Consider the following 15449-nt stretch of genomic DNA (forward strand, 5'->3'; position numbering starts at 1 on the left):
ATAGATAGATAGATAGATACTATTTTAAAAGCTCTGATATTACTTAGCGTTTGGTATTACTTTTGTACATGCACCAGCAGCATGCCCACTACTTCACTCTCACCTGCTAAGCAGGTGTGTGCATTTTTTTGCTCTTAAAAATGTGTCTGCACACGCCTCAGAAAGTATACAGCTGCGCTTCTGGTCACTGGTACTATGCATGCCAGCTCACTGCCACAATGCTATGATGCCATTTTTTAATGGTGCAAAACAGGGTAAATACAGCACTAATATGCAATAATGAAGCAATGATTAATCAATAGTAAAGATGTGAGTGATTTTAGTTCACAGGGTACTGACACATATCTCAGCATCTCATCATGATAGTAAACAACCCAACATATGAGGAGCAACATCATAATCCCAATAGTCTTGCACAGTATCCAAGTCTTGTAGCTCTGGGTTGGTCTCCTCCACAGAAGTGGTTGCTAACTGTGCGGCTGAATTCAGTAAAAGCCAAAAACATCAACATCCTTAAAACGATGCGCATTCCCTAAGCTGCGGAAAAGTCGAGAACTGTTTGAGATTTGATTGGCAGGTGTCTCAGCCTATCACAGTCAGCTCCAGTGCCTGCCATTTTCACTTTGTATCAGCTCCAAGGAGCCAATGAGAAACAAAACCAAAGGAGTCATGTAGTGTCCCTGAAATAATATAGTGCAAAGCAGGGCAGTATTTGTTGGTTTTCCAAAGCGGAAAAATTACAGTTGTCTTGGAGAAGATTCCAGACTATCGCTCTCTCCTTTTCCCTTCTGACTGAATTTTGTTTTTCTAGTTTTGCTTTTGTTAGCACAAAATGGTACCTGCAGCCCGTTCAGGTTGCAGAGGTAGTCCAGCTCCTCCAGGATGACACATCCGTATGTGCCATCACAAGAAGTTTGCTGTGTCTCCAACACAGCCTCCAGAGAACAGAGGAGATACCAGGAGACCAGCTGTTACACGGGAGAGCTGGGCAGGGCTGTAGAGGGGCATCAGCTCAACAGCAGGACTGGTAAGTGCTCCTTTGTGTGTGGAGGAACAGGAGGACACCTGCCAGAGCCCATCCATCCATCCATTCATTCATTCTCTTCCGCTTATCCTGTTCAGGGTCGGAGGCTGGAGCCTATCCCAGCTGCCATAGGGCGAGCGGCAGAGTACACCCTCTGCACAGGTCGCCAGCCTGACGCAGGGCTAGCACAGAAAGACAACCATTCACACTCACACCTATGGGCAATTTAGAATCACCGATTAAGCTAACCCCAGCAACTGCAAGTCTAAAAATCAGTCAGGAGGGATGAGGAGAGAGCAATGATCTGTGGCCACCACCTGCAAATCTATTAAACTAATTCAACTAAACTAAACTATTTGGGATTTGTCTTGTAGGCTCTCCAGTGCACCTGTTGTCACTTTCATTTGCACCTAAACTGGTGTTATATAGGCCCTCTTGTGGCGACCAAGCATTCCCCTCTTTCTGTTTTCTTTTCTTTTTTTTTTTTTTTTTTTTTGAGGAACGTATAAAATATTACCAAAACTGAAGAACTTATTGAGGAAATTATTTTCTTATAAGCTTAAAAGTGGCAATTAGTGGGGATTGTGGTGCTTAACAATCAAGTGACTAACAGAAAACATGCCAACATTGTATCAACACAGAGTCCGTGATTAAGACTCAGATTTGAAAATAAGCCTGTTGGTCTAATGACCCATGTGGCCATGAAGACAACAAACGACGGGAGTCACCTGATAGACAAGACTGAGGGCTGGTTAAACACAGCGAGCACGTGATCTACTGTCTCATGTGACCTGCACAGAGTTGATCATGTGATCACACTTTACTGGGAGCAGATTTTTGCTAGTCCTCCTACTCTCAGCCCTTTGATTGAAGGTGAAGTTTGTCCTGTCGCCGGTGTCTGCAACAATGAGGTGAGTTTTTAAAAAATGAAAATTATTTTTTCTCCCTACTTCTTCTATTTGGCGAGCTATTTTGCTATTATTTGAGCGTTTTGGGGTGTTCACACATCGTTGGCCAGGCACGTATTTTGATATCCATTTTATAAATATTGGCAGGCTGCTGAGAGAGACTCTGGGTGTCCTCTTACTGTGGGCCTGTCTGGACTCCGCCGCCTCCAGGAGGTGCTCGTCGTTTTTCTGCCAGAAATCTCAGCGCGTCAGCGGCCTGAATGGAGTCGATCCCGGCTCCCCTCTTTTTCTCACTCCTTATCTAGAGAGGGGCGCCATAGATGAAGGTAAAACTACACTCGCATTACTGTTAAAATAGTGTATTACAAATGGTGCTTTTTGTGTTGCATGTGCACAATGTGGTGATATCTTGTTCTTACAGCTAGGAAGCTGAGTCTGGTAGGAGATCTGCCAGGAGGCGATAAGTCAGTCAAGAGTTATGCTGGATATCTCACAGTCAACAAAAAATACAACAGCAACCTCTTCTTTTGGTTCTTCCCCGCACACATGGTAGGCCCAACTTCTTCTTTACAGCACGGGCTTCCCAGATTTACAAATTACTGTTGTTTCTGCCTTTAGACAGGAGATCACTGAGAGGACAGAGAGGTTTTAGGATCAAATCTGTGTCCTGGTTCTGAAACTCCACTTTATCGTTAGTCCCGCAGTGAACTGTGATTACACTGTGTATATTAAGTCAGCTACAGCCAGGAATGCCCAGGTTTTCTTTTGTTGAATCTTTAATCAAAAATCTTACAGGAAGAGAGGGGGACTATTTTTTTTTTGTCTATAAATCATTAACATCTATAACACTGCTGAAGAGCAATGAAGGCGCACACATTTAATAACGAATAACGAAGTTTGAATCTTTAAGAATATTTGTTTTACTAAAAAGCCTCTGACAACTGTTGTGCTGAAAATGTTTTGAACAACTTTGCTACTGCTGATTGCTGTGGATTCATGTACAGTTGTTGTCAGAAGTTTGCAGACACTCATCATGGGCATGAATGTCATGGTCATTTGGGGGTTTTAATGATTTCTTTGAACTGTTTGTTTTCCAGGGTGGAATAATTGTGCAGCATATAGCTTTAATAACTTTAAAAACAAGAACTGGGTGCACAAGTTTGGAATTATTTTGGATTTTTTTCTAATCACCACAGGGTTCAAATTATACATGCAGGCTCAAATATATACATACACTCACTTAAATCCTTTAATAAATGATGCTTTTTAACTTGACAGGTCCAAGGCCTATTAACTTCTCATTAGTGATCATGAATAAGTACAACTGGTAGTTTCTCTTTGCCAATATAAAAGGATTTGTTTGACAGCACTGATTGGATTGACCAATACTCAGAACAATGGGAAACTTTACACAAGTTGTTTTGGAGGATTTATTTAAAAAAAAAAAAAGCATAATCCAAGATTTAAACATTGTACATAAGTACAAGTTATTCAGATCTGTCACCACTTTGCCAAAATCTTGAAGAAGACTCAAACTGTCACCCTCAGATGAGAGAAAATTAGTTAACATGTTCAAAAACAACCCAGGAACCACCAAGGCTCAAGCCCCGCATGAACTGGAAATGGCTGGAACACCAGCATCACTGTCCACAGTGAAGCCAGTTTTACGTCACCATGGACTGAGAGGATGTAGAACAAGAAAAATGCCCCTGCTCTAAAATCGACACCTTCAAGCTCTACTGAAGTTTACAGCTGCCCAAATGGACAAGCCAAGTGCCTTCTAGAGAAACATTTGAGACAAAGATTCAGCTATTTGGCCACAATGGCAAGAGGTACATTTGGAGGAGTAATGGTGAAGCTTTCAATGCTGAGAACACTGTACCAGCCTCCAAGCATGGTGGTGGTGGTAGCATCATGCTCTGGGGCTGTTTTGCTGCCAGTGGTACTGTTACATTGCACAAAGTGGATGGAATAAGGAAGAAGGACTACCTCCAAATTCTAAAACTTAATCTCAAATCAACAGCTAGAAATTTGAAACAGATGTTCCAACAGGACAGTGATCCCAAACACATATCAGAACTAGTTTTGGAATGTAGAAAGCAGGCTAACATTTAAACTTCTGGAATGGCCTTCCCAAACCTCCGACCTCAACCCTACTGAAAATTTGTGGATTGCACTTAAAATCTGAGTCCATGACAGGAAACTGACCAATTTAAATGAACTCCATTTTCCAATTTCACCAAGAAGAGCGGTCAAATATCCAGCCAAAATTATGCCAGAAACTTGTTGTTGACAACCAAAAACGTCCAGTCGAGGTGTAACTTGCTAAGGGACATTTAAACAAATATTAGTAGGGGTATATGTATATATTTGAGCCTCTATATATACTTTTGACCCTGTGTGAATTGGAGAAAATCAAAAATAAATTCAAACATGTGCAGCCAATTCTTGTTTTTTAAAGTTATTAAAGATGTGTGCTGTCCAATTATTCCATCCTGGAAAAGGAACAGTTCAAAGAAATCATTAAAAGCCCCAATTTACCATGACACTCATGCCCATGATGAGTGTATGTAAACTTCTCACCACAACTGTAATTATATATATAAGGGATGGGATCAGAAAGTTTGAGAAATTGCCCCATAACAATCAAAAACCTTAAAGATTATAATCATGTGCACCTCTGGGTTGCTTACAGCACAGATGCTATTTTTAGGTCCTGCTCTGTCCTCTTCCACCTGTGAGTTTAAACAATGATACTAAAGCCTGATTTTCATTTTGGGAAAGTGGACGAGGTAGGACGGAGGCAGATCTGCCAAAAAGAGCTGGTTTTGAGTGAGGATTGTTTGTCTGGCCTTCATTGTGTGCCCGCATACAACATTCGTCACAGTTCAAGTAAACCCCACTGTTCTCCCGAAGATGCCTCAGGATGTTGCAATAGAAAAAATAACAAGTGTGCTCCTGGTTGGGCTTGTTCCCGGATGCTTTGCCTCCAAGCTTGGAAACTGTAGTCTCTTGAAAGGAAAAATGCTTGGCTATAGCCAAAGAACCAGCTCTCATCAGTAGATGATCTTCAACATGAAATTTGAGTATACTTGAAACAGAAGTTGGTGTTTTCTGTCTGTGCATGTTTAAAGTCCATTGTGGCGTCATGGAGAGCACAGTGCAAGGCAAGCAAGATAGTAGCCGGGCTGGAAACAGTCCTAAGGTGCACAAGAAAATGATCTTGGAGGGGATATGGGCTAAATTTAAATCAGGTGACGTGTGAACAAGCCCTGGTTTACATCCCTGGAAAGAACTGGCCAAGTCAAGTGCAGTTAAATTCCACAAGGTGGTGCTAAGATCTTAAACTTTGTCCTTGCTCTGATCTGACTGACAGGCAAGCCAGGAGAAAGCGCCAGTCCTGCTTTGGCTGCAAGGTGGGCCAGGTGGCACATCCATGTTCGGTCTCTTTGTGGAACATGGACCGTATGTGGTGTACAAGAACTTGACAGGTAAGAACTGATCAGCAGCAGCACTCTGAGGTCATTAAAGCCTATTTCTTTAGTTTACTTTTTCTGTCTCTGCAGTTGGTCTGAGGGATTATGCCTGGACAGCCAGATACTCAGTTTTGTACATTGATAATCCAGTACGTATATCTGATTTATCCTCACATAATAAAAGCAACATTATTTAAAATGTCATTTTTCACTCAGTGTTTCCGAGGATTGAGGAAGTGTTGTTGTTAGGTTGGAACAGGTTTCAGCTTCACAGAAGATGACAGTGGATTTGCTCAGAACCAGGATGATGTTGGCAGAGATCTGTACAGGTAAAAATGTGGCCATTTAACTCGCGTACATTCATTTCCCTTGAGTCTTATTACTAAGTCCTTTTCTTATTCTCATGTCTTTCTTTAAAAGTGCTTTGACACAGTTCTTCCAGATCTTTCCCGAATATCAGTCCAATGAGTTCTATGCAACCGGAGAGGCGAGTTTTCAGTTTTAAACTTCACATAGCAATATGATACAAGTGGCTATTTACACATAGCAAGAGGATTATTAAAAAAAAAAAAAAAAAAAAATTCCATGGCTAGCAGATATACAGTGTATCACAAAAGTGAGTACACCCCTCACATGTCTGCATATATTTAAATATATCTTTTCATGGGACAACACTGACAAAATGACACTTTAACACAATGAAAAGTAGTCTGTGTGCAGCTTTTATAACAGTCTTCATGTAGAGCAACAATTCGTCTTTTAAGATCCTCAGAGAGTTCTTTGCCATGTTGGAACTTTCAGTGACCAGTATGAGAGTGTGAGAGCTGTACTACAAAATTGAACACACCTACTCCCTATGCACACCTGAGACCTAGTAACACTAACGAGTCACATGACATTTTGGAGGGGAAATGACAAGCAGTGCTCAATTTGGACATTTATGGGTGTAGTCTCTTAGGGGTGTACTCACTTTTGCTGCCGCTGGTTTAGACATTAATGGCTGTATATTGAGTTATTTTGAGGGAAGAATAAATTTCCACTGTTATATAAGCTGCACACAGACTACTTTTCATTGTGTCAAAGTGTCATTTTGTCAGTGTTGTCCCATGAAAAGATATACTTAAATATCTGCAGACATGTGAGGGGTGTACTCACTTTTGTGATACACTGTATGCTTATATACATACTAATAACTTGAAACCCTTTTTGCCAGATGTAATGAAATCTTAAAAGCAACTGACGACAGATACAAAAGGCTTACTTTGTTGAGATAGCCTCCTCACTATGTAATATTTTCTCTGTGCAGTCATATGCAGGAAAGTATGTTCCGGCCATTTCTTACTACATTCATAAAAACAACCCTACTGCCAAGGTGAAAATCAACTTCATGGGGATGGCTATTGGTGATGGACTCTGTGATCCAGAACTGGTGCGTATGCAGAAGAATGTTCTTAGAGTTAGACATAAACTCTGTCCGAAGATCGTTCCTGAAAGCACTAATGTTTGATTCATAAGACACACTTAACCTAAAACATGTTCAGGCAGGAATCGCAGTTAGAACTTAAGCAAGTGTGTTGCAATTTTTATTTGCATAATGCCAACACAGCTGAGGTTGAGTCAGGAACAGCCTAGCAGACTTCTTAGAGGACCTGATCATGGCGACGGTCGAAAATGTTGGAGCCTGTGAATGTGTTTTATTTAATAAACTGAATATTGGATTAACAAATATAATCAAATGCTCATATTAGGAGTTTGTGGCTGCTGCAGTGAATGAGGGTGGGTAGAAGGAAAAAAAGCAAATTTTACCAAAGGCTTGGATGGATATGTGACCCAGACTGCAACTATCAGGAAAATCTCTTGGCTGAAGTCTGGACTTGGCTTAGAAATTATATTAAAGCCTCCATTTTATGACAAGATTCACTGACTTGCACATTTTTCCTTATAATATGATCTAAATGTGTCATTAAAACAAGGCCAAATATATTGATGTAATATAACTGACTTACTGACCGTTCGCTTTCATGTCCAAACTGTTTGGTTGTCTTAGATTTCTCTCCTGTTTGACGCTGTTGCCTGTTATGTGTAGGTGTGTAAAGGTGACAGTGATATTTTACTGCTTTTCCGTGTCAGATGCTGGGTGGTTATGGTGAGTTCCTGTATCAAACGGGAATGATAGATGAACTCCAAAAACAGTACGTCGACCAGCAGACAGACCTCGGAGTTCAGTTCATTCAGCAGCAGAAGTGGGTGGAGGCTTTTCGGGTAAGAAATGTTAAATTTCTAAAAATATGTTATTTACCATCTACATCTGCATTACTTTTCTAATTTTTCGAGGCATGCATGTTACAGATGCCTTTTACATTTCATTTATTTTTTTTTTTAGCATCTTTCTGAAAGATTAAAAATGTTTAAAAATATATATATATATATATATATATATATATATATATATATATATATATATATATATATATATATATATATATATATATATATATATATATATATATATATATATATATATATATATATATATCCAAAAACACACTTGGTACAAGATGGAGCTGACTGTTCAATCACCTCACTTCAGGTTTTTGATCATTTGCTGAATGGCGACTTGGATCCGTATCCCTCCTTCTTCCAAAATGCAACAGGCTGCACCAACTACTTCAATTACCTGACATGTCAGGTAGTCAGCCCTCTGAAGTGTTTGTTTTTTGTTTTTTTTAAATATATAAACTAAATCTGTTGTTGCTTTTAACAGTTTAAAGAACTCACTAATTTCCTTTCTGTGTGCCTCAGGAGCCTGAGGACCAGGAGTACTTCTCCCAGTTTGTGACCCTGCCAGAGGTGCGGCGTGCTATCCACGTGGGCAACCTGACGTTCCACGACGGCTCCGAAGTGGAGAAGCACCTCCTGCAGGATGTCATGAAGAGCATCAAACCATGGCTGGGAGTGCTGATGGACAACTACAGGGTGAGAAGTGCAGGATTCTCTTGGATTTTGCTCATAATGTTTTAAATGCAGAGTATAAAACAAACATTTTTATTTGGCTTATTTCTGAACTGACAAGTAGACCGTTTCCTATTAACCCTTTAGAAAGACTATACTTAAATTACAGTCCTCAAAAACTTAATGCAACAGTTTGTGATTACACTGTTGATCTCTAACACACCTTTAGAAAAACTGCCATCACTGAATCAATGTCGTATACAGCTGTCATTTCCAGTTAACCTGATTGCATTAGCATGGCTATAAAATGCCCCATACATACCAGAACTTAATATTATAGTGATCCTTATCTTTATATGTGCAAAAGAATTGGGGGTTGAGGATGTGAAAAATCCAGCTGAGACTTTCCGGAGATGAAAAGGATACAGGAAGATCAGTGACCCACTCAAAAAAACCAAAACAAAACACAGTTGAAGCCTGAATCAGAGCAGGCCACCAGTCAGGCACTGGGCTACATGCAGGATCGGGCTTGCCTGTCAGTGGAGCACAAAACTGGCTGACAAGATGGCTCCCAGTCACCAGGACTGAGTCAGAAAAGCTTGATGACAATTCAAAGCAAAATGGGGAGGGGGAAAAAAAAAAGAGAACTTTGGAGTATTTTAAAGAGGGCGATGGCACAATGCACCCCCTTCCAGCAAAGAGCAGCTGTGAGGTTGTCTCAGAAGAGCAGAGCATGTCTCCGGGCATTCGAAGAGTCTTTTCAGCCCGAGGAAGTTTCGGTCTAACAATAGTTACCGTATGAATTACTGAAAACAATAAAGATTTGACTCTGAGTATGATGACTTTAAAAAAAAAAACAAAGAAGTAAATATGCTTTTTTTTTTTCTCTCTCTCTCTGTCATCTGACATTTATGTGCCAGGTGTGTGATCACATTTGTTGTATGACTGTTGTCATATATCGATGGAGTCAATTAACTGATAAAAAATGAATGCATTTATGCAGGTCTTAATGTACAGCGGTCAGCTGGATGTGATTGTGGCTGCTCCACTGACCGAGAGGTTCCTGCCTACTGTGAACTGGACCGGGGCTGCCGAGTACAAAAAAGCCCCTCGCTTCCACTGGAAGGTTCAACCCAGTGACACAGAGGTGGCAGGTTATGTTCGACAAGTTGGGGAGTTTTACCAGGTGAGCCTTTTTTTTTTTTCTTTCTTTCTTTCAGATTGTGAAGTAAAACTACAAATACAGGGCATTCAGTTTCTGTTTGAGGTCTGCTTACTGTTCTCTCACTTTTCATGCAGGTCATCATACGAGGAGGGGGACACATTCTGCCTTACGACCAACCAGAGAGATCTTTCGATATGATTGACAGATTCTTGTCAACTCAGGGCTGGAAATGAAGAGTACTGGTGGAGAACTGCAACTGATCAAAGCACCTTCACTTTAGAGAATCCACTGAGCACTGACTGTGATTTTTAAAGACTGATTGTCACAACTGGTGTAAATCAGCTTGTTGTTTTGGACATTTTTGCAGCTTTTTTTTTTTTTTTTTTTAAAGCAGTAAATGCATTTCTGCTGATGCGCTCTCCTAGCTTGGATACATTATCTGAATTGCTGCAAACAGAAATAATAAAAATGAGTCAATTGAGTCTGATAAATCGGGTTGAAGTCCTAAAGTTTTGGGGTACATGTTTGTTTTTCTCGGGATCGGTGTGAGGTAATATATGTTGTGTGAAATCAGTACAAGCTTTGAAGACAGTGCAGAAATGCAGTGCAGTGAAAAAGCATTTAACTCCCTCCTGATTTTTTTTTTTTTTTAAATTATTGTGCACATTTCACACTGTGAACTGTTGAATCTTTGATAAAGGCAACCTGAGAAAACACTTCATACAAGTTTTAAATGATAATTTCATGTGTTGAAGTAATGGGTTCTTCTCTTTTTTTTTTTTTTTTTTCTTGCAAAGTGATTGAACAGGGCTGGAGGTGCTCAGGATGAGGTGTTTCTATGAATAATACACTCCACAAACTTTTTCTTTAATATATCCAATTCCTTTAAAGTTTGTATTTTGTGAGGTTGCCCTTGTTTTGAGTCAGATTGTGTTTGAATGTCTGTCAGAAGGGGATCAGTAACTTTTTCACAGTGCTGTAAAGCCTTAAAAGTGGAGAAATAACTTGAAATAAAGATGCTTTCTTTTAACATCAGATTGTGTTACTGGCAGCTGTTGTTTAGCCAGTCGAGATTTAGTGCACTTAATCAGAAAACCAACTGAAACAAAAGCAACTTTTAGCTTTTCAGTTGATTCACATTTATCAATACAAGGAGCCTGAAAAGACTGTTTGACTGGGGGGTTTTTGTGGGGGGTGGGGGAGGCATCATTGTTACATAATGCTGCACTTCCCAGTACATGAGAAAGGAAAAAGCTAAAATGATGCTTAGGGCCATACCCTGAGCACACCCTCTGATCATGAAATGTAAGAAGGGTCGGGCCCCCTTAGTGCATCGATCGGAGACTGTGTGGGAATGCCAGGTGCTTTTGTTGGTGGCTGGGCAGTGGATTAAGGAGGACCTGGGTTCAAATCCACTGGCTAATTGTAGCGTTTCCATGTTCTCCCAGTGAATGGATGGGTTCTCTCCAGGTTCTCCATCTTCCTCCTACGGTTCAAAGATGTGTGTTAGCTTAACTGGCTATTTTAAATTGACCATAGGTATGAATGGATGTCCATTCATACCTATGGTCCTGTGATAGACTGGTGACCTGTCAGCCTTTTACCCTGTAGCAACTGGGATAGCTTCCAGCCCCTGAAAACTACAATGAAATGAACATATGATTAAATGAAAAAAGCTTTTTTAACAATAAGTTTAACTGAGCAAGCAAAACCTGGTCTGGAAAAAAAGGAAAAAAAAGTTGAAATATAAACAAAAAAAATTATAGCTCAAGTGTGACTTGAAGACATTGCCTAATGATAAAGTATTGCTCGGGAAGTGAAGAAATTGTACACTAGGGGTCGTTATACTCCAAAAACTGACCCCTGCTTGACCACCAACTCCCATAGATCATTGCTTCCTCGAACAGCTGTCAGTCAGGCATAAAATGCACTTTGAAAATTAAATTACTGGCCTCTTGATCATCTGAATTTAAGCCCTGAAAAAGTCTTCATTACTTAAAGTACGGATGTCCCTCTGCATGTGTCCACAGTAGCAGCTGGAAATGAATTTCTTACACAATGATGTTTATTTTATTGCGTCTTTGTTTCATTGTTGTGGCTAAGATTTAATTGGCTTTCTGCATCTGCAGTGATTTGGCACTTTGACAGGATTCAACAAAGATGTTTGTGTACTGAAGTTAACTGCCATGTTATTTCATCGGGCATCTATCAAGCTGTCTAGACAGTTCAATAATTAATGAGTATTCTAAACCTTTAAAGCATCTTACTATTTAATGAGCAGTCATTTTTCAAGGACAAGCATCAGCAAATGCCGTTGATCTTTTGATTGAAATATGACTTTCATGGGTTTCGGAAGCAATGACATCATGTCGCATAAATGAATGTTACAGAACAAGTGCTTTATTTTCATACCGTAATGTAACTGCAGCGATACTTTAACATCTGTACAAATGCAAAATAAAATGGAGACAATGTAATTACAGACAACAACAAAAAAAAATATACAAGGATATGCAGGCAAGAATGGATTTATCCGTTCATTACATATCAACAATGTACTTAAGCGCTGGAGTGAGCCACGACGTACAGCGAAAAGGCAACAAGTGCAAACATTATTTACAAATGTACCACACATTTATTCTCCCTTCAAAAAGAAAGGTGGTTGCATTACATGTACAGGATTATAGAAATTAATATTATGTACAATATTTATAGTTTTAGATTTAAAATAATACAATTACATCATTAATATGTAGGAATTGTTCTCCACCTCTCACACACACGGACACACTCACACTGTACTTCCATAGCTCCTTTTCTTTTTGTACGCATATATAGTAACAAATGCATTTTTATGAACATGGATCCACTGTCAAAAATTAAAATCCTATTTATTCCAGTTGAAAGTATGCTGAGGTCATAAACATATTTTCACATGCACGAGGTTAATTTGGAATGATCTGATCTAAACAGGGTTTCAAAAACAGCCAAAATTAAGGCAAGCTTCAGTTCAGAGGGTCGGTGCAACAAAGCCCTTTTTCCAAAGGATTTTTCTAAGATTCATCATCTCTCTCTCACACACACACACACACACACACACACACACACACACACACACACACACACACACACACACAGAACTGCACACACAGATTTTAAGGGTAAGAAATGACATGAACACATCAAATGCCTTCACAAAACCACCATGTGGTCCGTTTTGGGTAAAGATATTTTCAATTAAACATAAAAGAACAAATTAAATGGTACTGGGTCCTTATTTGTCACCCACAATATAAGCTGCAGGTTCCCTTATTCTTTCTATAGGCATGTGAAACAAGTCAGGCACAGTCTCTCCATAAAGCCAAACACAGTTACATGTTCTCGCTGGTGTGTGAACACGGGGGGGGGGGGGGGGGAATCTCTGAGAATTACCTCTGACCTTAATATGGCTATTCTACCCTCTGTCATGACAGAAGGACAAAGTGCATAGACAGCGCTGCGATCACTCCACCTGTGCGTGGAATGTATTTCATCCATCCTACTGTAAAAACACAGTGCATTATGGTCATCATGCTCGTGAATTGACATTCCTGGTCATATGGAAGAGGCAATAAAGAGGCTTTGTGGTCGACAGGAGATGGACATAGAAAATGTCGCCTGCAAGAAACACAGGAGTTTTGGCCTTACACGTGAGAAAAGCTGTGAGAAAGCCTAAAACAAAGATTGCTGGAAAGAAAAAAGGAACAATTAGGGTGAGTAAAAAGAAGCTGCTGAATAGAGAAAGCCAACAACGCTTTTTTTAAGGAAGATTCAGGCACATTGTGACATCTTGGAAAGCACAAACACAAGCTGCTCTTCTTAAGGAATTGCAAGTTGTGGGGAAAAAAAAAGATACATATTTTCTCACATACTTTTCTTTGTTTTCTTTCTTAATGCATGTCGAACTTTGTTCTGCAGCAGGAAAGAGGGACAAAACACACACACACACATGTTTGGCATGTTAATATATATATATATATATATATATATATATATATATATATATATATATATATATATATATATATATATATATATATATATATATATATATTAACATGCCAAACTATGCACACACTCAATCAAATGTTATTTCATTTTGGTCTGAATGCACAACACGCACAACAAGAGGCCTCAATGATTAAAAGCTTCAGTTGGTCCTGGAGAGTGGAGGAGCTGGTCTCCGCTGCTGAGCTGCCTCACTGGTATCACAGTGTACAGTTCTGTCGCTGTAACAGCATCATATGTTCCTGGCCATTCCGATCATTAATGTGGGCATACAGTAGAAAAAAATGATCAACACTGTGATGTATTGCTTCCATTTGAGCATATGGTATTTTCACTGTCATGCTGTATATTATAAAGCTTTTTTTTTTTTTTTAAGAATACTGCTGACAGGGAAGATTGTTAACAGTCATATACGTTTCTAGGAAAAGAAAAGGATCACCTGCTTGCATATTCCTGTCTTCAAGACATCGTGTCCAAAGTTTGACTTTAAACAACAACCAAAATGCAGCAACATCCCGCTCAGTTATTCAGATTTTTTCAGTTTGTTCCACATGGTGCGAATGCTCAACATGTTGTCAACATGTGACGCAGCTTATGGTCACTCATTATTCAGTCCGTTGGGCATATAGAGATGTAGGACCTGTTTTTAGAGATGACCGTCTGAGGCGTGTGTCTCTTTCCTCTGGTTTCATGACCACCGTGATCAATTTTGTACCATTACACAACAGAAAAAGTCACTGAAATGGTGCATGAAATTAACAAAACTGTCTTTCCACTAAGCACAAAAAAGCAGACTAAAAAGAACAAATTAAAAAAAAAAACTTATGCGTTAATAGTCTATAAAAATAGATACTGTAGCTACTGTATAAAGAACAGCCTCACAGGCCTTTGAGGTTTTTCTTGATGGAGAGTGAGGAGCAGCATGTGCAGCTGGCGACCCTCAGAAAGCATGGGTGGTGGCAGGGGGATTCGTGGCTGGAGCTGAGGTTACAGTCTTTTGTCCCTAGTGGATGGGGTTAATGTCTGTGCAGTGGTTGGCCTGCCCGTGCACACTGCTGCCCCCTACAGTCGTAGTGGAGGTGGTGATGGTGTTGTGCTGGATGACCTGCTGCTGGGAGCACGCTGGGGCTGGACTGCCTGCCGGACTGCTCTCTGGACCTGAGGGGAAAGCAGAGACATCACTGAAGATGGAAGTGATACGTAAAGCATGCATACATGAGTGCAAGTATGAAAGACACAACTTTTAAGCTGTACACAGGGATACAACAAGTATGCATAGTAAAATCTAGCAAAATAAACACAAGATCTCTCATTATAGTAAAAAAAATACTTTATTAGCAGAAGAGCATATACTTCAAACAAATGACAACCTAAGTTACACCAAATGTCTCATCCTCCATCCAAAAATAGACCATAATGGATAATACAAAAATGGAAAAGTGAATCATTCAACTCCATAAATAAGATGAATTCTGGAAACATTGCAGGTGACATCTTTACACAAGTTAGACTCATTGATGAAAGTCACTCCAGCCTAGGCTGGGAGCTGACTTTCTCTTGTACAAAAGAGCCATTCAGCCAAGGGGGACGTGAGCCTTATTTTCCTAAAGCTACACAGGGAGGTGACTTATCCTAATTACATGGAAATGTCACTCGAATCCGTATCAAAGGGTGGGGCTCTGATGTCATGTACGGCTGAGCTGAAGCACAGTCCAAAAATCAGTGAGATCCCAGGCATCCGTTAGGGCTGTGATGTCAACGTGCAGACTGTGATGTCTTTCTCACATTGGGGCTCGGCTGCTTCTGTGCACAGAGTTGCTGTGAGATGGAAAAAATAAGTCTCAAAAGGGATTCAGACAGCCAGCTACCAGAGTGTG

The 15449-nt window shown here is 40.0% G+C and overlaps 2 protein-coding genes across 2 annotated transcripts in view; one reads left to right on the plus strand and one right to left on the minus strand.

Moving 5' to 3' along the window:
• Positions 1–1820: 1820 nt before the first annotated feature.
• On the plus strand, positions 1821–10560 carry cpvl (carboxypeptidase vitellogenic like). Its single transcript, XM_030750072.1, has 13 exons — positions 1821–1935; positions 2080–2258; positions 2354–2481; positions 5309–5423; positions 5499–5557; positions 5658–5737; positions 5829–5895; positions 6715–6837; positions 7539–7670; positions 7999–8097; positions 8211–8384; positions 9364–9546; positions 9660–10560. Exons 1-13 carry the CDS (start codon positions 1931–1933, stop codon positions 9756–9758), a joined length of 1443 nt encoding a protein of 480 aa, XP_030605932.1. The 5' UTR covers positions 1821–1930; the 3' UTR covers positions 9759–10560.
• A 3069-nt stretch (positions 10561–13629) lies between these two features.
• The window catches only part of creb5b (cAMP responsive element binding protein 5b), a 41463-nt gene continuing 39643 nt past the window's right edge, over positions 13630–15449 (minus strand). Inside the window, 1 exon segment of the mRNA XM_030750872.1 lies at positions 13630–14730. Coding sequence (XP_030606732.1) covers positions 14576–14730 — 155 coding nt within the window. The 3' untranslated portion in view covers positions 13630–14575.

Source organism: Archocentrus centrarchus, chromosome 16 (genome assembly GCF_007364275.1).
Source record: "Archocentrus centrarchus isolate MPI-CPG fArcCen1 chromosome 16, fArcCen1, whole genome shotgun sequence".
In the NCBI taxonomy this organism is placed as follows: Eukaryota; Metazoa; Chordata; class Actinopteri; order Cichliformes; family Cichlidae; genus Archocentrus; species Archocentrus centrarchus.

Bases quoted from the DNA above. Each gene is read 5' to 3' on its own strand.
- cpvl (XM_030750072.1), top strand. The intron at 5,738-5,828 runs GTAAAAATGTGG...TTTCTTTAAAAG, and splicing joins GTTGGCAGAGATCTGTACAG to TGCTTTGACACAGTTCTTCC. The intron at 8,098-8,210 runs GTAGTCAGCCCT...TGTGTGCCTCAG, and splicing joins TCAATTACCTGACATGTCAG to GAGCCTGAGGACCAGGAGTA.